This window comes from Vanessa tameamea, chromosome 2 (assembly GCF_037043105.1).
Source record: "Vanessa tameamea isolate UH-Manoa-2023 chromosome 2, ilVanTame1 primary haplotype, whole genome shotgun sequence".
Classification (NCBI taxonomy): Eukaryota; Metazoa; Arthropoda; class Insecta; order Lepidoptera; family Nymphalidae; genus Vanessa; species Vanessa tameamea.
The window spans coordinates 12,055,764-12,071,569 of record NC_087310.1 but is presented as its reverse complement, the minus strand read 5'-3'; the positions used below and the strand labels follow the sequence as shown (position 1 = coordinate 12,071,569).

Here is a 15,806-nt window from a genome sequence, read left to right as displayed (position 1 = left end):
TCATGTCATAACGTGTTATAAAATAATATCCGAAATGAAATTAATTTAAATAGGTTAGGTTAGTTATTTAACGTTTTGGGCATTTACCATTAAGAATAGGTAAATCTTAGGTTTTACTGAAAACTCTGAGATTTACCTAACGACAGCTGTTTTATTAAAGAATATAAAGAAATAATTTAAGTTACTTCTTTAAGATTTTATCTCAGTAGTAATGTAAATTTGTCAATATTTATTTTGAAATTAACACCTCACCTCATTTTTTAAGCGCCCTAGGCTGCCGCCTAATTTTCGCTATTTGAATTGGAAGGCCCTAAATTTATGGCGTAATTGATATTTAATTATAAATATATCGAATTACGTAACAATTAAGTCTACCAGCCTAAGAGTTTCTTGGTATTAAAATATATTTTATAAATTAAAATAAATACATATATCAAAATATAAAACCTTTTCAGTTATCACTAAAAAAATTTTTAAAGGTACTCACTTAAATACGTTTGTGTCGATTGTATTCATGTCAATATATATGTAAATATAATTACCACAATCACAAATGTACTCTTTTTAAAAGAAATAATGTAACAACGACTGCATCAAAATTGAATATAAGCCTTTTTGACGTTAAAAACGCTACTCTTTAAACAAAAAATGGACACGCGAGATTATCAGCAGTATTATATAGGTAATAAAGACGATGAAAGTAGAAAACATGGCAAGGGAGAAAATCACTGGTCCGGAGTTAAAGTAAATACATGTCATTTAATAATAATAAATTATAGTTTATCACAAAACAATTGTAACGGCATTTAAAATGAGAAAATCGTCTCAGTTAAGAACTGTAATACAGTTCATAAATATTATCTTGCTGCCAATTTGATTCGAGCCGATTAGCCCGGTTAGATGAAGTGAATCTTAACTTCGTTATGAAGGATTCAAATCCGGAAAAGCACCGATGAGTTTTTTTCTAAGGCTTTTTGTATAGCGCGGTGGAGGAAATCATAGTGAAGAAACTATATAGGATTCACGGATGATATTCTAATACTTCCATGTGTATCGACCACTACATCGAATTAACGTGGTGGAATAAATTCCACATGTTATCCTCGATAGGAGGGAAAGGCTCAGCCTAGCAGTGGAACGTTTTCAAAAATATTTTGATTAAACATTTATTCCCAAATATAACATATATTTTAAATTATTTTTAGTCTTTAGAATGGTATGAGGGGCATTTTGTTCGTGATACTATGCACGGTATCGGGGATTATTATTGTCGATTCCGAGGACCCGAAAAAGCCATCGAGAATGCTGTGACATATGAAGGATACTTTTATTGCAACCAGTTTCACGGCTACGGAACCATGTCGTATCCTAACGGAAAAACTTTTACCGTAATTATTAATTTTATTAGTTATATATATTGTAATTTGTATATAATAACTAAGTAGTTCTTTGTCGAATAATAAAAAATACTTATCGTATGGAAATTTACTGCATCGATTTTGTTGATGATATACAAAACAGGAGAGAAATATTTACAAAATTAACATAATATCTTGTAAAATAAGTTTCATTTATTAACTTGAATGATAATGTATAATACCACAAAAAAAATGCTTAATTAATTCATCATATAAAATATAACTTTCTAAAACTACAATTTTAATGACCGTATATTGAAATATTCATAAAAACTTATTGCATTACAAAATTGATTGAAATCTATTGCAAATATATTTAAATATAGGTTCAGTTATTTATTTTTTAATAATTGCACAGAAATTATGCTTCTATTATTTATGGACAGGGTTTATTTCTTAGTAACGTTCGATGGGGTCCTGGTGTGGAAAACCAAGCTGACATGCATGATAACGTAGGTCTATGGCGAGGATCCCAGCTCGTGAGGCTGGCTTGGCGGCCATCTGCACTTAATATTGTACCAGATTTTATGTCCATCAGCAGTGGGCGAACTTTAGTTGAATCGCACAGAATTATATTGACTTCAAAAGTCGAAACTGTTAGTAACAACTCTTTTTTTTTCGATTAAGTAAAATAGACTTACATAAATAGTATAAAACAGAGTCGCTTTCTGTTTCTGTTTGTATCACCGCTTTCGTCTGCTAAACCACTCGAAGTAGATATTGACGGCGTATGATACTGCTTTCACTAAGTAATAAAAAATACACATTAGCAGAAAGTAGTTGTTTGTGAACCCATTTCATACCTTGATTTTGAATACAAAAATGCAATTGTCTTTAACACTAGTTTTTAGCTAATGTTTAGAAAAAAACTTACTCTGAAACACGCTCAATATAATGGAACAAAATATGTAGCGGTTATAGCGTGGTGCGCGTTAAAAAAAACAGCGATCTGTTTATAGATATAGATAGATAAAAAACGTTATAAATTAAATATACCAACTGAATATTTCCTTGCTAAGCGCCATTTTTCGTTTTCTTTATTCATAAATTGATCCTTTGCGAACGGGGCGGTTCGTATTTTCCTTATAGGTAATATAAATAAACATAAATAAGAATCCTCTCAACGCTTTGATTGTCTGTGTATTTTAGACAAATATGTCTATACATATTATATGCCATTCGAATAAAGAATAAAGACAAACAAATCTTAGATTTACGAATTCCATGCAATATACGAATTTATTTATAATTAATTTCATTCAAGTGCGAAAAACTATTACGTCATCGGCTAGTTTATAAGGCTATATTCCAGTTCAATCCTCGGATCAGGTCAATACAATGTTATTGGATTTTTTTTGTTAAGAAGTTTTTCGTAAAAGTACCGAGTTAGGCAGTGTTAGCACTCTTGTTTCCTTGTGATTTCTCTCAGCCACTCCAGCCAGATTCGCAGCCAAATCCGATTTTGTGATAGGAAAAATAAAAATGCACTTATGTTTGGTCACACTACTACTACTAAATAATACACTACCTGTTAATATGATGTCAGCGTTGATATTAAATGTCGTGACCATGTAATCATCATCATAATTTAAAGGTAACATTTAATTTCATATTTCTAGTCTAAATTCAATTTTTCTACCATATTACACTTCCCGTAGGTAGGCGAGGTAAATAGCGCTATTGAACTACTCAAACGATGCGGTGCTGACCCCCGAGTAGCTGTTGAAAGATGGAAGAAGGTGTATCCCAAGAACTGCTCTGATATCCGCAGCCCACTTTGCCATATCGACTTTTTAAATCATAACTATTATGATGGAAAGATTTGTACGCTTAATGAAAAGGATGAAAGTTCAGATAATAAAGATTTGGTTAAGATATACGATTTATTTTGTGTATATATCAGTTATTTTAAAACCCGTAAATATCTTATACTAGATGCCACTGGATTATATTAGTTTACTAACTCTTTTTATCGATATAGGTAATCGTACGGGCAAATGAGCCACTGGGGCTACCACCACACATAGACATTGGCGCTTTAAGAAATATTAACGATTCCTTGCATCGTCGATTCTCCACCAACATTGGGTGCTATGTTTTCCCTAATGTCTGTAGCTACACTGGTTCACAGCCTTCAAATTGAAACATAACCTTACCAATTATTGCTGTATGCGAGTAGAATATCTAATGAGTGGGTTGGTACCTATCCAGGCGAATTTTCACAAAACCCTACCATCAAGTACCACAGTAAATTATTAAAGTGATTAAACCTTATTTCTTTACTTATTTTTCATAATCAGAGAGACGATGAAGCTGAAACTTATTATGCTTGGAGTAACAATAGCGTGATGATTAATATGATGAAACACAGCTACAAACATGAGAAACAAAGGAACCCATTGATATTCGACCTCACGTCTGTTTTGTCTGGGCCGAGAATAAAATTTAAACCAGCTGGATCACAAGAGCTACTATGCAGGTTTATACATACGCAACCTACGCAATGATAAAAAGGCTCTATTTCTTCTTAGCACAGAGATTTAAACATCTAATTATTTCTTTAAATTATAGTTATTTTTATAGATATTTATGTAAAATATTTTATGAGTTAATAATTATTGAGTTAATATTCTCATAAATAAGTACATACAATAACTTAATGAATATATTATAATGATTTATTTATTTATTTTAAAATGATTTGCTACAGAACATTGCTCATGGCTTGTTACTTAGGATATATCGCTGAAGTGGCTAAGCTTATTAATGGGAAAAAAATTAACCCCGATGTTTGTGATATTCAAGGAAATTCTGCAATTATGTACGCTGTTGTAAGTTTTTTCTACTTTTTAATCAGTTAAATGTGTGTTAAGTTGTCGCCAATAATAGAAAAAAATCTTGAGTTAAATAATATAATTAATACCTATAGAGAAATAATCTAACCCAAAATTTTAATATGATATGTTTTTTATATGTGTATTGTAGTGTGGAGATCACCCTGATATTATAAATTTTCTCGTTGAGGCTGGAGCTAATGTTGACTATTATAACGACAACTGCTGCTCACCGTTCGCCGTGGCGTTGATGCGATATACTTGTGCTCGAAATGATATCGTTTCTAATGGAATGCTCTATGCTATGTTGCCACCAGCTGCAACACCTGCTCCACGTAATGTTCTACAAAGACTTCCTATGATAAATATTCTGTATGTATTGTTTTTTTTTTATATATATAGATATATATTTCTGCAGCGCCAGTCGAACAAAAGGTTTTTGAATGGAATTTAATACGTGATCAATCATCCACAAGTGCAGGTGGCACTTTGACCAAAATTCCAAGCAAAATAGCCAGAAATATGAGTTCAAAGAAAATTAAATCGGTACTATCTATAGAAGATCAATCGCCAATCAAGAAAAAAAATGATCCACAACCTCAAATATTAGATCCAGAAGATGACCCGTTTTCAGAGGAATTAAGATTGTATAATGATGTTAGTCGCGAATACTGTATTAAAGTTACCGATTCATTTACACTATCAAATGGGGCGAATGCCATTTCCTATTTATTCGACGTCAATGATATGGTTAAAGAAATTGAAGCTAATGAAGAAGATCAAAAGAAAGCTGAAAAGGTACCAAAAAAAGTATCATCTAAAGTAATAAAGGAAACAATGAAAACTAGCAAGGAAGCCATGTGGGATACAAATGAAAAAGAAAAAGTGTCCATAGATAGTGCTGAGAAGCTAAAAATAGATATGTATGTATTAAAAAAGTTATATAAAAAAAAATCTCTTAAAAGAAAGTTTTCATATTCAAATTCATGACTTTCCTTGTTTTTAGGTTATCGAAAATAATGTTTACTATTCTTCAATTACTGTCAAATGGTGCTGATCCTAAATCTGTTCAATTTCCTCAACCAGCTTTGTTTATAGCAGTAACTTCTAATTGTCCTGATTTACTGCGACATTTAGTACAATATGGTGCCAATATCAATGAATCTTATCCGCAAGTAATATCATCAAATAAAATAACATATATAACTAAAAAATCTGATAGTTGCTTTTAATGAATTATCATTTCTAGGTCTTTGATTATACTTGTTTAGACGTCGTTGTGTCTCGACCTATCACCCAAACTAACTTTGAAATGATCATCGTGCTATTAGAAAACGGTGCGGATGTAAATCACAGGCTTGTTTACACGCAAGAAACAAAAGATCCGACAAATTCACATGTAACAATATATGGTCCAACACTTCTTCATGTTTTGATAACAAAAAAGACTGATAATATTAACGAAGAAGATGTAAGTAAGAACGCTATCCAACAATAATAATTTTGATACATTATTTGGTATATTGCTGTATATATTTTATAATGTATACTTTTTTATATTGCCCGACGGTTCAATATAATTGCATCTTGTCTGGTCCCAAGTAAGTAAGGATAGGACCGACGAAAGAGGTCATATAACGCGCAGGTTTTTCAGTCAGCTCATTACCATACCAGATGCACCTCTGTCGATAAGTTCTTCGGGCAATTGAGGGTATAATCCAAAAATAATGTATAATATAGGCAATGTACATATATTGCGAAGTTAAAAGTGTACTATAATATTTAATTTTAAACCATTTTCAATATCTATGAATGTAAAACCAGATACGTCGCCAATTACTGGAGCTTTTACTGGAACACAACTGTGATCCGATAGTTCAATTTAAAGGAAGATCGGCTATAGATTTAGCAATGAATAAAAATTTGGATCTCTTTAATGCGTTTATAAAACATCCAAAAGTTAATCTCAATGCTATAATAAATGATGCTAATCAAAGTATATTGGTAAAATTGTTCAGTATGTCTTACTTCAGAAGTATAACAGGCGCAGAACGACTGCAAACGGTAACTTAACAAATTATGTAATTTTTAATTAATAAATTTGCTTCTATAAATAATAGAATAATTGCTGTATACTATTCGAAGAGTTTGTATATATTTTAATAAATATATCGTACATTTTTCATTAAATTCAATCATGTGCTCAAACCATATTTGTTACGATAAATAACCTATTAATTTATAAGGTCTATATTAAATATACTATATTATATCTACAATTTTATCTAATCCAAATACACAGCTTACAAATTTACTGCTTTTTGGAGCTGATCCGTTGATAGAATGTCAAAATGATGAGAGTGTCTATCAGAATATTTTCATCTATACAAAACAAAATTTAAATGAAGTGGATAATAACACTCAGTTTAAGTCAACAATTCTAAGTAGGTACAACTTTAGGTATAAATTTGTTTGTACAAACAAAATATTATGAAAAATATATTATAACATAAATTTCAAATTCGAATATTTGATCAAGCTGGAAAACAAGATTTAAAGAGCAAAAAACCGGACAAGACGAAAAAAGACGATAAGCTATCGACTAAATCGATGGGAAAAATGACTTCTGACGACGTAGATGATTATAAGCAAGCAACAGACCTAATGACGGACTGCGCGAGGCTCATCTATATAAGATGGCTGCAAGCAAAACTAATGAAAGAACTCATCGTGGTTGTTAATAAGTAAGTTTTGAAAATATGCTATTCATTCTCTAGACGTTTTCGTTATTGAGAACGAAGTCTTAAAAGGACCAAACAGGAACAGACCAATTTGTTTTCTTTTGAGAGAGATTCCGTTATTTTTTATTAGGGGTATATTTTACGATACATTTTTAATACTTGCTTTATTTATATATGCCATTTTGAGCAGGAGCAGTCTCTCCCAATACGCAACGACTATTTTGGTATGTATTTTAAGAAAATACGTATCATGTACCAAAAAAGGAAAATGATAAGTCGTTTTGTAAAATTGTATACAATTTAACTTACTTATATTATATATTTTCCATATTTTTAGAAATTCTTTTTGCTATTTCCTGTTCAGATATAGACACCGGCACTGGAACATGATAATAAAAGAACTTAATACCAACATTTATGGTTTGTGGCTCGCACCTCAACGTTGTCTCGAAATGTGGGACATCCTATCTAGTACGAAAAAGAAAATATATAATGACAAACAAGTATTGAGACATTTACTCTGCATGGTAATTTTTATGTCCTGGAAAAATTACGGTCAGAAACATGTCAATGAGAATTGTGAACAAACCCTCACAGCCTCATTAAGAGATATGATAGAATCTGACGTAACTCATCTCCTAAGACAGCATAATGTAAGAAGAAAACTGACATTAGAACTTGATGTAGAAACTATGAACCGCTCTTATGTGAAACCAGAGCTAGTCGTTGACGTTAGTTTGTTATATAAAAATTTCATTTAAACTGCTTAAAGTATTTTCAAAACATACGTACTCTTAGTTTAAAATAAAACTGTGACATGTTATACAAAAACAATATTGGTACAATTAATCTCTAGATAGTTTTATATATAATTAACTATAAGATCTTTCAAGCAATACGGTCTTTACCATTGGGCCATACGGGGCCTGAACCTAGCGCGGAGAGCCGCCATTCGCACGGAGGCACCGAAATGCCGATATTCACTTTATACTATTTTTTTTTTTCAATTTTATAGCCTAACAAAAATATTTAGAGTGTAAATGAAGAAGTATCATTCGAGTGCCTGGTAATACTAAAAAGTGGTCCAGTGCGAGTGTAGTTCTCGCTATATATCTCGAATCAATAACACCAAAGTTTGTGGTACGGAATCCTTAGTGACAATGGTATACTCGTCGACTCGTACTTGGTCAGTTTTTTACTTTGCAACAGTTCCATATTGTGTGAGCCCTGAGAACTAGACTAAGACTAGACTTCTTAGGCAAAGATTAACACTAGAAATAATTTCAGAAAAAAAAATTTAATGTATGTTTTGAATGCATTCAGCCATTAAGTGAAAACAAGGTGTCCTGTAGCTGGTGTAACCTCATATCATTTTGCTCAATTGAATGCATTAAAATGAATATAAATAGAAAAGACTGTCATCCATGCAGCGATTATATAAAACAAAAATATTTTTCAAATTTGGATGAAGACAATACAAACACTGGTGTATAATTTGAAGACACTTATGAAAAAACGTACATGAAATTGATATATTTTTTAATTTTACAAATATATAAACTGTGTAAAACTTGCAATCTTCTTTCTTTGTAAGCTATTTTTAGACAAATATACTAGCTATTTTTAGATAAATATGCTATCTCTTAATGCCGCTCATCCGAAAATCTAAAAATTAAAATAGTGTGCTTTGTTAAGCATATTTTGACCGCAAAGTACAAGCAAACGCAAAGTAGGTACTAAAGTACTATGACGTTATAAAGTGTCAAGCGTAGCTGTCACTTTATAAAGATGGCTCTGACACTGGCAGAATTGTCAACCTATTGACAGAAGCCATAAGCATAATAAATAATAATAATAATAATAAAGATGGCTCGTTTGTTTTACTTCTTCTGTAGTGCGACATTACATCGAGATATATAAATAATTTGTCGTACATATATTATATAAAATCATTTAAACAATTATGATTTCCTGCACTCACATTTCGTTTTATTGTACATCTTTTTACCAAAACGAAATGAGTTTCTAAATTTGGATGTTTATAAATATATTTTTATACAGATAGGTCGGTGTCACAAGTCCGTCCTGATTAGCAAAATTATTTTTTGTTCGAAAGAAGTTTCTTCCGTAAAGATTTAATTAAAATTTGGAGTAATGAATGAGAAATAAATACCAGCAAATCAACCGCGATCAATGCTATTTAGTCGCAATATACTATTGAAATCGTATTTTTTTGTAATCACTTGTCTTACAAATTGGATTATATGGTAAACAATGTGACAGTGCGTTATTTTAACTTTCTCGTCATTTTATAACTATCAATATTATTTTTTTATTATATTGAAAAACTTGCGATGTTGCTCCCGATTTCAAAATTCATATTCATTCATTTCATTCATCCATCCATTATTTTTTTAAATAGGTACATGAATAAAGTGGAATATGTAAGCTGTCTTAAATTGTCAGATGTCAATCAGTTGTCAATCATTGACATCTGAAAGATGATAAGTCTTTAGGATATTCATTATTGCCACATCTATAAAATCAACATATTAATATTGTTCAATAAGTATTTTCTTTATGTATGTACGTTTTTAACAACCATTTACTGCCATCTATTAAATAGCTATCATTGTAAAATTACTTATCGATGCTGGAAAAGTCAATAAGTAAAATCCCAAACAGACTTTCCCAGATAACATTGAGCAAAACGAAACCAAAGAGTTACTTTTTATCCACAACCACAGCCTACATCCACAGCGTTTTACACTAAATGTAAATGGCTTGCATGATAGGATTAATAACTCCTGTCAAATTTTAAACTTAAACTTATATAAAAAAATACGAAGAACTAGAAAGATTCTATCCATTATTTTAAACGTTTTAACCAAAAATACTAAAATGATTACCGGTTCTAAGAGAACTGTTGTTACCATTTCAAATGTATCTACAGCAGCAAAGAAGGCCAAAAACTTAACAAATGCGAATATTGATATCGATAATATTAAGAACGACATACAGAAAAAGCGGGAAGATACCGCGGAGTCAATTTTGAACTTTAGTTTTAATAAGAAGCGCTTAAGAATAGTTTCACAAGAACAGATGGTCGCTGATGATTGTGAGGGCATTGTGTATTGGATGTCTCGCGATAGCAGAGTACAAGATAATTGGGCATTTTTGTTCGCGCAAAAGCTGGCTCTTAAAAATAAAGTACCTCTTCATGTATGTTTCTGCTTAATAGCAAAATATTTAGATGCTTCGGTGAGGCAGTTTGACTTCCTATTAAAAGGTATATCACAGTAGGTGTATCATATAATGTTAGAAAAATGAAATATAATCTTTGATATTAACATTTATAGGACTTGAACAAGTAGCAGAAGAATGCAACAAACTAAACATATCATTTCACTTGCTAGAAGGTAGTGGTGGTGAAGTCTTACCACAATGGGTTTTAGATCACAAAATTGGTGCTGTAGTTTGCGACTTCAACCCATTAAGAGTACCTCTGGGTTGGCTCGAAGATGCTAAAAGGAAACTGAAAAAAGATGTACCATTAATACAAGTATGTTAAAATCTCGTATAAAGTAAACTGGGTAAAAACATTGCAAATAACTGCAAGGAAAATCACAATATAATTAAATTCATATTAGATCATATAAAATATATTATACCATATTAAATAGATTGTATTTTGTTAGTTTAGTAACTATTCCATTTAATTGTAACCAATTCCAAATATAAGACACATTTCATTAATTTTTTTATATAGGTATATTAAGTGGTACGTAAAAGTTGATGTATAAGTATAACAATTTATATGTTAACATAAATCCCTGTATTAACATGTTTTTTTTTTTTAATATAATGTAATAGCAATAATCACACTGCCAAATATATTTATATAAGTTAAATTTGAGATGTCAAATCAACATGAAAATAATGTATTTTATATTTACAATAAACTTTGGTTTTAAGGTGGATGCTCATAACGTTGTTCCGTGCTGGGTTGCATCAGATAAGCAGGAATATTCGGCAAGGACTATAAGGAACAAAATAACATCCAAACTTGAGGAGTTTCTCACAGAATTTCCGCCTGTTATTAAACACCCTTATACCAGTAAATTTAAGCCTGAGGTAAACTTTTAATACTTACGATTAGTTGAACATAAATATTAAAGCTTTAAGTACTTTTATTTTAATTTATTGCTTTTATAAATATCCTTTCTATATATTACATTCTGTACAAATAAACATGTGTTATTTTGATGTGTTCATTTCTTATCATTATTTTTAATTGTTTGTTTCAAAGTATCAGTACAGTATGAAAAAGATATTCACATTGTGACTCAAAACAATCTTATATGTAGAATGTATTTCCATGTAAACTAAGAAACAATTTTTTAAATTATAATTTGTAAATATCTGAACAAATCAAGTGTGTAGTTTTCTCTTAGTATATATTTTTTTGATGACTGTACAATAATTTCATATTAGTACATTAATCTGGATCATGAGTATAAGCCATGACAATTTATGTTCACTCGATTAATTTTTGACTAGTCATACTATGGCAAATAACTTTGAGAAAAGTGTGTTTGTACCTAAAACAGGACTAAATTAATATCAATTTATATTTTTGTGATTATATTTAATAGTTTTATAATTCATGTTCTAGCCAATAGATTGGGAAGAAGCAATAAAATCAAGAGATGCAGATGAGACTGTGAAGCCAGTAGACTGGGCAACTCCTGGCTATGAATGTGCACTGCAGGTTTTGAAGAGTTTCATTGATAAACGTTTAAAAATATATGCTACAAAGAGGAATGACCCGACACAAAATGCCCTTAGTAATTTGTCACCTTGGTTTCATTTTGGTAAATAATAATATTATTATGATAATCTTATAGGTTCTAATTTTTTATTGTTTGTCTGCAAAAGTTAAGACCAATAATTATGTTGAGAAATTTTTCAGATTTCTGTTGTTTTTAATATTGATATATAAACACAAATCAATGATGTCTTCATGATTTGCAATATATTTGAGATGTTTGTTTTCATAAACAGAATAGAATAGTTTTATAAATGTAATGTTTTGCATGTCTTTGAAATTAATTTTACAATTAAGTTTTACAAGCATGATTTTCTTTATTTTCTTTAAAACATGCTTAATAATGTTTGTAATGATGTAATATTTTCTCTATTCTAGGTCAAATATCAGTACAAAGAGTAGCCCTCTGTGTACAAGAATATAAATCAAAACATACCGAGAGTGTAAATGCATTCCTCGAGGAAGCAATAGTCAGACGTGAACTAGCCGACAATTTCTGTTTCTACTGCAAACACTATGATAGTATTGAGGGAGCCAGTGCATGGGCACAGAAGACACTTAATGATCACAAGTAATATATCTACTTGTATACTGCATATTGTTTGCACATCATTGCAGATATGGATGTTATCAGTTTTTTGCTAATGGTTTGATAAACGATATCATGCTATAATCGATATTTATAAATGATAACAATTTCGCAGAATTGATGTAAACTGTCGTTACTTTATCGCGGTTGGATAAATTCACAATATTTTAATCACACATTTGTTCAATAGCGAAAATACCTACTACTACTTATTTTATGTATATTATTTGTTCATGGTTATAAATAAACTCACTAAGTATAAAATGCATGCTTCACCCATAAAGAAATTTCTTTCAACATACCCAACAAGCAATAATACGTTCACACAAAATATATAAATTTTTACTGTTATTATAATAGATACTAAAATAAAAAATATATTATGGAATCCAATTTCTTGTTTTCTGTTTTAGATTGGATAAAAAAGCACACATTTATAAACTGGAACAACTATCACAAGCTATTACTCACGATGATCTGTGGAACGCAGCCCAGATACAAATGATGGAGGAAGGAAAAATGCATGGATTTTTACGAATGTACTGGTGTAAGAAAATTCTGGAATGGTCGGAGACACCTGAACAGGCTCTAGAATGTGCTATATATTTAAATGACCATTACAGTATTGATGGCAGAGATCCCAGTGGTTATGTAGGTAAGAATTGAAGAAATAAATATTTATAATTATGTAATGCCCTGGGGGTAAGGAAGCTGGCTGTGTCACATTCACTTGACTCTGTCTGCACTTAATTTGTCACCTTCGTCCTGCCTATGATCTCAGTCTTGTGTGACTCTGTGCCAGCACTTGTTAATAAATAACGTTTCAGGGTGCATGTGGTCGATATGCGGTATCCATGACCAGGGCTGGGCGGAGCGCGCCATTTTCGGAAAGATTCGTTACATGAACTACGAAGGATGCAAGCGCAAGTTCGATGTGGCGACCTTCGTGCAGCGATACGTCCGAAAGACGAGTAAGTAGCGTACTACTAGTATACCGGTGAGACGTACTACTGGTATACTAATACAGAAAAGCCATAATTTATTATTGACAATTTCTATCAGAATTGAATAGAGGGCCGCTATTTTTTTATTTTTATGAAAATGATGTACATTTATAAAAAATATTATATAATTAATGCTTTTTATGTCATACATCAGAAAAGAGGTAACTAAAATCTTAATTAAATTTTAATAAAAAATTTACACACATTTTTTTTTAGATAAGCAAGTGCAGAATATCAGTTCAATTGTGTTATGAAACAATAGAGTCAACGAGGTGTGTCCACGCTGTTAGCTGTAAAAGTGGAAATGTACTTAAGGATTAGATTCTCCTTTTTTATATTTCTAGCGAGCGAGTCCGAGCCCCTCAGAAACCACTGGACTGATTTCGATGAAAATGTTTGTGTTTTAAAGCTTGTGGTTACTTAGAAACTGGTACGTATTTTGCCTCACGAACATGACGAATGCCGGAGATAAAGAACCACATAATTTTCACAACCGAGAGCAACCAATATAACGTCCCATTTCAAACATAATCACATCAACGCATGGTCAGCCATTCCATTAGCTGCCACTAAAGCGGACCCGTACTATATTATGAATGAGAAAATGTGTTGCTTTAGGACCAGAGAAGAATATAGGCTACTTTTTTTCCCGGAAAATCTCAGGAGAGCAAAGCAGCAGGTAAAAGCTAGTTTTAATATACATAATATAAGATTCTTCAAGTAATTATAAAACGATAGTATATTAAGCTTTTAAGTGTTTTAAAAACATTAGATGTTGACGCTTTTGTTGTGCTTTATACAATCTTATGAATATTGATATCTCTTTCTCGTGTGTGGCGTTAGAAAAGGATTACTATCCTGTCTCTTCTGTCATGACAATTTATTTAATTTAGATTGTGTACAACAATATCGGCACCGTTGTAAATATTTTAACTAAGATTACTAGAAGTAGTTATATACAGAAAAAACTTAGCTTTAAATAAATCTATTATAAAAACAATGTTATGTTGAGATTTCATATGTCGATGGCTTTTTCGTTATTTTGTTTTTAATAGATTATTTGATTCTGTTTTAAAGATCTTTCAAATCTACCTCTTATATTATATAATTAAGTTTAAATATATTTATTCAGGCCGAATTTTATTTAAAAACATGTTAAATATCGGCACTTATTACAACAATTGTTTTAAAAGTAAAAGTGAAGTTCAGTAAAACCTTTATAACGAAATATAAAAATATATTTACAGTACTTATATAAGCAGTAAATATCCGTTAATCTTGTGTCGTATGCCAGTTATAAAAATATTTATTTTGAATGTTTTTAGTAGGTATTTAATTTATAAGTTTTAATTGTATTTTACTAACATTTTAAGAGTATTTCTGTGTGTTGATCATTTTAAAAATTATTACTTATTATCATCTAACGTAATCACGTCACATTGTCAAATAATATACCGTTACGAATATCATCTAAAAACAAAAATCACTTTTATAAATAAACTCCGAACTAATTTCGAAATAAAGATAAATTGTTTTATTTATATTTAAATTTCGTTTGATTAATACAAGGAAACATAAGAAAAATGTAGATTTTAACGAATATTATTATCACGAATGGTTCGATCACAACTACGACGAGAAGTCTGCTGTAACTGTAACTTTATCGACGTCGAAAATAATATTCTCTGAATTCTTGTTGCGTTATGTTTGGTAAACTGACACCAACGGTAAATGATACACGTCCCGTTAATTGATAAAATTTGTCCAAACCATTTGAAAAGTCTTCGTATGTGTAGTAAGTTTTTGATTATATTAAATATTCATTTTTCATCTATAGCCTATTCCAACGGAAGTAGGAAAAAAGATACAACAACCTTAGATTTATGTATTTCATGCGATTTGCTAATAACACAGCGGTATTGTGCACTTCTAAGAGTTTATGATTAATATGTCTTTATTTATAATACAACACTATTGCACTTAACTACTTATTTCCACTTTAATTTTACTTCCAAAATTCCGATAACAGTTTCGTTAACGCCATTTTTTCGCAAATCCATATTGAAAATCATAGATTAATCAAGTTCTCGACCAATGATATCGCGTCAATTTGCTGTCAAATGTTGTTTTTGGCTTTTTTATTGTTATGGTTGGAATAGAGTATACACAATGTACGCAAGTACTTTATTAAGTAATAGGAAACTTGCTGCAAAACTGGGAACGTGATAGGCAGTTCGTATGGAAAACGCTGAATTGGTCTAGGTTAAAAAAAAAAGTTTTGAATACTTACAATATTTTCCTAACTAGCTAGATAATTTTAGCGTATATATCGAAAATGAATCCTCTCTATTTTGAATTTAAACATAGATATGTAATTTTCGATTATTTTTTA

General features: G+C 30.7%; 2 protein-coding genes across 4 annotated transcripts; both read left to right on the top strand.

Annotated features, from left to right (window-relative positions):
• Positions 1–648: 648 nt before the first annotated feature.
• LOC113393780 (ankyrin repeat and MYND domain-containing protein 1-like) lies at positions 649–7,754 on the top strand. Its single transcript, XM_064216551.1, has 14 exons — positions 649–744; positions 1,206–1,388; positions 1,805–2,014; positions 3,077–3,286; positions 3,719–3,897; positions 4,129–4,249; positions 4,404–4,587; positions 4,671–5,190; positions 5,259–5,427; positions 5,502–5,723; positions 6,077–6,316; positions 6,555–6,642; positions 6,762–6,996; positions 7,358–7,754. Exons 1-14 carry the CDS (start codon positions 649–651, stop codon positions 7,752–7,754), a joined length of 3,054 nt encoding a protein of 1,017 aa, XP_064072621.1.
• Positions 7,755–9,728: 1,974 nt separating this feature from the next.
• LOC113393789 (deoxyribodipyrimidine photo-lyase) lies at positions 9,729–14,863 on the top strand. 3 transcript variants are annotated; one of them, XM_026630844.2, is made up of 8 exons: positions 9,729–10,282; positions 10,353–10,555; positions 10,969–11,127; positions 11,669–11,867; positions 12,200–12,392; positions 12,824–13,065; positions 13,238–13,381; positions 14,033–14,863. In XM_026630844.2, exons 1-8 carry the CDS (start codon positions 9,895–9,897, stop codon positions 14,095–14,097), a joined length of 1,593 nt encoding a protein of 530 aa, XP_026486629.1. In that variant the 5' UTR covers positions 9,729–9,894; the 3' UTR covers positions 14,098–14,863. The 3 variants fall into 3 exon arrangements, with proteins under 3 accessions (XP_026486629.1, XP_026486628.1, XP_026486630.1); XM_026630843.2 differs by lacking the exon at positions 14,033–14,863 and adding an exon at positions 13,759–14,005; XM_026630845.2 differs by lacking the exon at positions 14,033–14,863 and adding an exon at positions 13,631–14,006 and having other exon boundaries at positions 9,730–10,282.
• The last annotated feature ends 943 nt before the right edge of the window (positions 14,864–15,806 follow it).